The sequence below is a fragment of the Henckelia pumila genome, chromosome 2, assembly GCF_033568475.1.
Source record: "Henckelia pumila isolate YLH828 chromosome 2, ASM3356847v2, whole genome shotgun sequence".
NCBI classification, from domain to species: domain Eukaryota; kingdom Viridiplantae; phylum Streptophyta; class Magnoliopsida; order Lamiales; family Gesneriaceae; genus Henckelia; species Henckelia pumila.
Genome location: NC_133121.1, coordinates 11,628,203 through 11,636,637, shown reverse-complemented (window position 1 = coordinate 11,636,637; position 8,435 = coordinate 11,628,203). Strand labels below are relative to the sequence as shown.

The 8,435-nt window shown below is 31.3% G+C and overlaps 1 protein-coding gene across 1 annotated transcript; it reads left to right on the top strand.

The window, feature by feature from the left end:
- Positions 1–7,497: 7,497 nt before the first annotated feature.
- Positions 7,498–8,106, top strand: LOC140877213 (putative inactive disease susceptibility protein LOV1). Its single transcript, XM_073280744.1, has 2 exons — positions 7,498–7,588; positions 7,655–8,106. Exons 1-2 carry the CDS (start codon positions 7,498–7,500, stop codon positions 8,104–8,106), a joined length of 543 nt encoding a protein of 180 aa, XP_073136845.1.
- Positions 8,107–8,435: the final 329 nt, after the last annotated feature.

Sequence of the window (8,435 nt, the reverse complement as noted above, 5' to 3'; positions counted from 1 at the left end):
TTTTTTTTTTGCATTATATACTTCTACAATTCTTAAGCTTGTGTAGTTAGATGATTAGAGAATATGGTGCAAATTGTAGTTTATATATTCGATTTGTGCTAGTTTTTTTAATTTTCTCTAGTTTTTTTTTATTTATGCTAGTTTAATGGAATCATGTTGGTTCTATTTGAGCTCTTTTGGTGATTTGTCGTATTATTCTAGATTTTATTTGATTTGTGTTCTTTCGACTTATATGTAAAAATCTTACATTCTTATATTTGTACATTGCAATATTATGAATGATCTGAAAATAACTAATATGTTTTCCATTTTACAGGAAAAAGAATATGGGAGAACACATAATTTACAAGAACACATCTACAATAAAGTGTGTTCGGTCAAGTGGAAGTTTTCTGGGATTTTTTCAGAGTTTTCTCCAATTTGATCAAAGTTTTCTCGTTTTTTTTATATATTTCATGGTAATTTTACAAAAGCTTTGACCCACTTTTGTTTGATTTAATAAATACCTTAATTTACTAAAATGCGTCTTTTCTTTTATTTTCATGCTTCTGATTTTGTTCGATTAGTTATGCAAAATGTTTTTTTCCTTTTTCTTTTCTTTTTCGGTTATACTAATAAACTTTATGTGAAAGGGATGATGTGAGCCGTAGAGATGAGCTCTGCATATTTAGGGAGAATACACTTGAAATCTGAAAAAAAATATTGAGTTTACTTGGATTATTATTTGTATTTTTCAATATTTAACTTTATAATTATGCTGCACATTTTGAGTTTGTGATTATTTGTTATGACGTCAAGTGTATTAATTTCCATGTTATGTGCACATTTGAGCTTGTCATCGGACTCTTTAAAAAAACACCATTTAAAGTTGATTTCAATATTCATTCTACAAATTGTTTTAGTTGCAGTTATATTTTTTAACAACATGGATTATTTAATAGTGTGGTGGTTATATGTTGATGATCACATTTACTAGATTAATTTTTTGAGCTTCTAATTTTGAATGACATCATTGTAGTGAAAGGTGCTGCTTGAGATCCTATGAATATATCGGAATGCATACGGTTTATCTCCAAATATTACAGCACCATTGGAGTTACTCGATGGGCTCAAGAAAATGGCGAATTTCTTGGGTAGATTAAATGAATTCGATATCAGAGAAGGGAGAGAAATAGGGATTCTTCCGAAACCTGCCATGTCCACAACTCCATTGGAAAGACCTTCAAGAATCGAGGACCCAACCCCACAAGTCAGCTTAAATTGAGCACTCAATATTTTCATTCACTCTCTGGTTAAATATTTTACACTGGTTTCTCTTTGGTTTGTCCATGTTTTTTGCTTGTAGGTTTTTGTTTTATTTACTGCTAGTTATTGTTCAATTTTCGAGGGGTTTTGTTTGGTTTTGATTAAATTTTTAGGTGCCATTTTTTTTCCATTTGCCGCTGCTTTTTGTTTGATTTTCGCATAATTTTACTCCATTTTAATTATGATTCTTGTATGTCAACTTTTTATTGATAATGTTCTTGGTTTCTTGCCAGGAGTCGGGGAATGAAGTATGGTACATTGGCAGGAGCCCCATTTTGGAAGCATGAGCGTGCATATATATATTATTTGAAGAATGAAATTAGTTATGTATTTGATTATCAATTTATATTAATGACTCAAATATGTAGTACTAGTAGTAGTTTATTTTGTTTTTCAGTTTGCATTGATGTACCAATACAATTTTGGTCTTGTTTGGTTCAGCCACATGTAGTACGAATATTATCATGAAGTAGCATTATTTTGATAATGATATTAGTACCAGGTGCACGTAACTGTAGTACTAGTATTATTCATCATAACTTCGTATTTTTTGGTTTAGCTACATTTACTACCAATATTATTATGAACGTAAACATTATTTTGATAATAATATGAGTATTGGGTGAATGTAAAATTAGTACTATTTAAGCTAAAAACAAGAATAATCACAACAAAGCAGAGTAATTAATAGAACTAATATCATACAAGAATGAAAACCGCTACGCATGCATGTGTTTATAGTACCTCGCATTAGGTATTATTGATACCACAATTAAGCTATTGTGTACTACAAATCAAGATATATGTACTATATATTAAAACAATTCGTATTGTTGGTGCCACACGAACAAATATCACTAACTCATACATATGTACATGGTACTACGCATTGGATATTATTGATACCATATATAAGCTACAAGTGTACCACAAATAAAGACATAAGTACTACATAATAAGACCATTATTACTGTTGATATCACATGTAGTGTATATGCTACCATATATTAAGAAAATATATACGACAACGCATATGTCATTCATACTTCTGATAACTTACAAGAATGGAGATCAATTAGTACGTATACCCGTCGTACCGCACATTGATACATTTAATACATCAAATAACATATGTTGAACTATTTATTAAGTAAGTGCCTACGACGACACATATGTCATTAATACTTTTCATAACGTACAAGAATAAAATCACAAACTAGTGAGTATGCTCGTCGTACCGCACAATGTGTACATATAAACCACATATCGTGTGACTGCTACCATATATGAAGCCATTATATACGACAAAGCATATGTCATTCATACTTCTAATAACTTACAAGAATGAAGATCGACATGTAATACAACGGATTGCGAGTTTGGTACCCTCAATTAAAGGATAAACGTATAACAAAGTATATTTCATTCATACTACATATATACATTACAAGAAGAGAGATCAATGACTAATAATTATCACATGTTTATGCATCAAGTGCATGATGTTATAGCATCAATGATGATTGACACATGTTTATGCATTCTAATGTCTAATTTTGGTAAAACATATGGTGATTGACAAACACATGTATATGTATCCATTGTATATGTTTGTAACATCTATGGTTAAAACAACCTTACTATGCATCCAATGTCCCAATTTTGTATAAACAATGGTGATTACACATTTTTACACATCAAATGTCTAATTTTGTAGTATCAAACATGATTATCACATGTTTATGCATTTTAATGTCTAATTTAGTAGCATATATGGTGATTAACAAACACATGTATATGTATCTATTGTATTTGTTTGTAACATCTATGGTTAAAACAATTTTATCTATGCATCCAATGTCTTAATTTTGTATCATCAATGGTGATTAACACATGTTTACACATCAAATGTCTAATTTTTTAGTATAAATCATAGTACTTTAGCTTGAAGATGAAGTGGTCAGAAACACAGTATCAAATATATTGATACGTAGTACATTATGTTGCAAATGAAGTATAATAATGTTTAATTGTGGTATGAGATTTTGTTAAATTTGATACATCTTTCATACATTTTTTCATGTGCGTGGTTAGACACGCAGTACTAAATATATTGATAAGTAGTATATTATGTCGCAAATGGAGTATAATAATGTCTAACTGTGGTATGAGATTCTATTAAATTTGGTACATCTTTCATACATAGTACCTTTGTTTAAAAATGAAGTATAATAATGTCTAATTGTGGTATGAGAATTTGTTAAATTTGGTACATCTTTCATAAATATTTTACATTGTGGTGTTGGTGCGTGGTCAAAAACGCAGTACCATTTATATCCATAGGTAATACTTTAGCTTGCAAATAAAGTATAATAATATCAAATTGTGGTATGAGATTGTGTTATATTTGGTACATCTTCCATACATATTTTACATTGGGGTGTTGGTGCATGGTCAAAAACGCAGTACCATTTATATTCATACGTAGTACTTTTGCTTGAAAATAAAGTATAATAACGTCTAATTGTGGTATGAGAATCTATTAAATTTGGTATATCTTTCATACATTTTTACATTATGGTGTTGGTGCGTGATCAGAAACACAGTATAATTTGTAACTATATGTAGTAATTTTGCTTGAAAATTAAGTATAATAGCGTCTAATTGTGGTATGAGAATTTGTTAAATTTGGTACATCTTCCATACATGTTTTACATTATGGTGTTGGTGCGTAATCAAAAATGCAGTATGATTTGTAACAATACGTGGTACATTTTTTTCTTGAAAATGAAGTATATTAACGTCTAATTGAGGTATGAGAATTTGTTAAATTTGGTACATCTTTCATACATGTTTTACATTGTGGTGTTGGTGCGTGATCAGAAATGCAGTACCATTTGTAACGATACGTGGTAATTTTTCTTGAACATGAAGTATAATAACGTCTAATTGTGGTATGAGAATTTTTTAAATTTGGTACATCTTCCATACATGGTTTACATTGTAGTATTGGTGCGTGATCAGAAATGCAGTACTATTTGTAACGATACGTAGTACATTTTTGCTTGAATATGAAGTATAATAACGTTTCATTGTGGTATGAGAATTTTTTAAATTTGGTACATCTTCCATGCATGTTTTACATTGTGGTATTGGTGCATGATCAGAAACGTGGTACCATTTATAACTATACGTAGTACTTTTGCTTGGAAATGAAGTATAATAACGTTTAATTATGGTATGAGAATTTGTTAAATTTGATACATCTTCCATACATATTTTACATTGGTTTTGGTGCTTGGTCATAAACGTAGTACCATTTATAACGATACGTAGTACATTTGCTTGAAAATGAAGTATAACGATACGTCTAATTGTGGTATGAGAATTAAATATCCAGTCTACAAAAATAAACATTCATTCTTCCAAAATTTAACATCCAACTTCATCAACATAGTTATAAATTGAAATTAAACATCCATTTCACCAAAATATAGTACCACACAGTACCACACCTTCATCAATATAGTTATAAATAGAAATTAAACATCAATTCTACCAAAATACAGTACCAACTTCATCAACTTAGTTATCCATCCGATCAAAGTACAGTACAAAATACACACCAATAAAATTGTTCACTTCATTCCCATTTTCCTTAGTTCTTCTCGAAATATTGGAGCAGAGCTACGACTTGGTGCCTCATACGGCCTCCGGGTACTATCTTTCACCTCAGATCCTACTAGTTTTCGAATCATTTTTAATTAAAAAAATAAAACAGTGTGTCATAATTCATAACAAAAAGCAGCATAATTTAATAGATTTCATTGGATTATCATGCACTGCTTCAAAATCAACATAATTCAAACAAAAATCAGCATAATTCAAACAAAAATCAGCACGTGTCGAAAAAAGATAATCACAATTTCAATAAAAACAAGAAATATTTGAGAAAAAAACCGCCATAAATAGAAGAAACCAACATATGCAGCACAAATTGAACGAACAAGCGCAAAAACAAACAAAAATATGACAAATATTTTATTTAATGATTTTTTATTCTAATTTCAGGGAATATATATAGACACGCACACACCCCTAAAAATATAATGACACCATATACTACAACAAACCGCAAACACAAAGCAGACATAAACTTGCACGAATCACACAATAACTATGAAAATTCGTAAAAACAAAAAATTCAATGCATAACCACCAACAAACCAACAACATATTGGATCGAATGCATTATCTTAATATTTGCAGAATCAACTTTACGATATAAACAAGACTGCAAAAAAAATTTATTGTCAACTTAAAAATGACTATCTTAGGATCGTTTTAATACAACAAATTACCTAAAAATATTTGTTCCATTATAAATCTATTCCAAACCATATAATAAAAAATATTTCAACGGGCTATGGAATCGAGAAAAAAGATAGCAAATTTATCAAATTTTTTTATTCTAGCGACTCTGTTTGAATTCTTGAAATTGCTTCCACCACAGGAGTCGTAGTATAAATCAATTCTAAACCAACCATATAATCAAAAAATATTTCAGCGGGCTATGGAATCGAGAGAAAGATGGCAAATTTATCAAATTGTTTATTCTAGTGATCCTGTTTGAATTATTGCAATTGCTTCCACCACATGCGTTCTAGTATTAATCAATTCCAAACATATAAATCAATGTTCAAGAAATGGCAAGGGAAAACATCAAATGAAATACCAATCTTAATACTCTCACAGTCACTTGATTTGCGTCAGTGTCGTTGGCGGGTGGGCTTTGACGACCTGTGTCATTTTCTCCCCAAGTGGCAGATAGATTTCAGAATTTCATTGTCTGCACACGTGTCTTTGTCCATGATTTCCCATGGATAATGACTTCGGTTGTTTGTTGCCCATTTGAGAAGGAGAGATGGGGCAACCAACAGATTAAAAATAAGGAGAATGTAAACCAAAAGGGAAAAAATAATTGATCAAAAGAATCGAATCTGCCAAGGAGATGGGAAATTCCTGTTGTTCATCGCTCAAATTCATCTTGTGATGAAAATTCTTGTGATTTTTTAAATGAGGTTTTTTGTAGATCCAAGACTAGCCATGAAGAATAAGAGAAAATGGAAGGAGAATGAAGGACTTGTGGTTGAGCAGCGGCGAATAATTGCTTTGAGATTTTTCAGATTGGGTTTTTGGTTGGGGGCGTAGAAAAACGACGAAGAAGAGAGGAATGAGAGTAAGCTCTATGGCCAATGAGAGATGAGTAGAATAAAATTTAATGGAAAAATATGTGAAATGGGGAGTTAAAACAAAGAATCTGGTGTATCAGGGATTGCAGAAAAAAAACTTTATGCTCTAGGGACTTATCACAAAGTTCATGTGTTTATTGGGGATTTATTGACAATTTGCCCATTTAAGATCTAACATAAAAGATATGTGTGTTAAATTTAAAGGTCAAATGAGAAGAATATGGTGTGATTTGACATAAAAAAACGATTAGTATAAAAGGTAGAACTATTATAAAACAATATAAATATGTATAGCTACAAATTTTGTATATGAAAAGGTTTTCACCAAAATTTATATGTAAAAGTCTTAAATGAATAATTAATCCGTACAAAATTAATTAATTAATAATATAATAATTATAACAATAAATCTATACTATATATAAAGCAAGAGCATTTTAGTGGTCTCTTGATATGCTCACTTTTAATTTTTTTTTCAAAAAAAAAAAACCCCCACAAAATTATCAAATTGCAAAAAAAAAAAAAAAATCAAATCAAATAATTGAAAAAAAATAAATTTATATTATATACACACAGGACATAATATTTGTATAAAACGTTACACACGCAATGCGTGTGTGATACGACTAGTACATATAATAATTATTTGTAATACTAATAACTAAAGAAATGACATACATGTAAATAGACGTCATAATTTATTTTTTGTAAAATATACTGACAATAATAAATACAGATAATGAATTGTAGTATGTGTTCGAATGAGAGGGTTGAATACTTATTTAAATATTGGGATTAGTTCAATTATTACAAAGAAAATGTATGTCTAAACATGAAAAAACCTTAGAATACCAAAAAACAAACCACAAAAAGTTTTTTTTTCAAAAAATTGATGGTCCACCACCAAATTGCGTCTGAGTTCCAAAAAATAAATTTGAGAATGGAAAACGTTGCCAAGACTCAGATGACATTGAAAGGGATTTATGATTTCAAGGATCAAGGATCAAGCAGAAATACGTATGACACTCGAGGTGATGCTCTTCTATTGGAAGAAGACGAGTTTGTGGGCATGGAATAACCAAAGAAACAACTTTTAGGGTGGCTGAAGCTTACTGATGATGGGCTTATGGTCATTTCATTGGTTGGCATGGGTGGGTTGGGCAAAACGACCCTCGTTAAAAAGGTCTATGATGATGCATTGGTGAAGGCCAATTTTGATAGCCATGTGTGGGTTACGGTTTCAGAAAATTTCAACTTAGAGCGTGTTTTGCGAGACATGATTAACCAGCTTGCTCATGAAGTCAAGCTACAACCGCCTCAAAATCTGGAAGCAATGGATGCTAATAAAATGAAAGAATATGTTTATAAGTTTCTCAAGGATAAAACTTACATGGTTGTCCTAGATGAAGTTTGGAAAATCGAAGTATGGGAATCCATCAGGTATGTGTTTCCAAGGAAGAGTGCTTGTGGCCACATCATCATCACGACTCGCTCATACAACATAGGCAACGCTGCATGTAGCGAGACCTGTGGCCACAAGGGGAAGTAATTCAACTATCCGTAGCAAAAGGTTTTGTGGAGGCAAAAGAAGGAATGACATTGCCCCCCATGATGTCCAAGTTGGTGGAGTAGGTGAACTCTTGGCAATAGGTCAGGAGTTCGATTCTTCCTGCCAACACCTTCTTGGACTAGCCTGTCACACAGGGCTTGCCTAGTGGGTTTATCCGACTAGCGTAGTTTGCAGGCTATTGCGTTAGTCCGAGGGTTTTATCAGAGCGCATCGAAACGTAGCGGCTGCGGGTTTCCACGTCATAATAGGAAGTCGATTTCCATAAATTCATTCCAAAATCAATCGAAAATCTTCAAAACCTAGAGACA

Excerpts from the sequence above, each read along its gene's own strand:
- LOC140877213 (XM_073280744.1), top strand. The coding sequence starts at position 7,498 with ATGGAAAACGTTGCCAAGACTCAGATGACATTGAAAGGGATTTATGAT. Across the intron at positions 7,589-7,654 it reads AAATACGTATGACACTCGAG|GGTGGCTGAAGCTTACTGAT; the intron begins GTGATGCTCTTC and ends AACAACTTTTAG.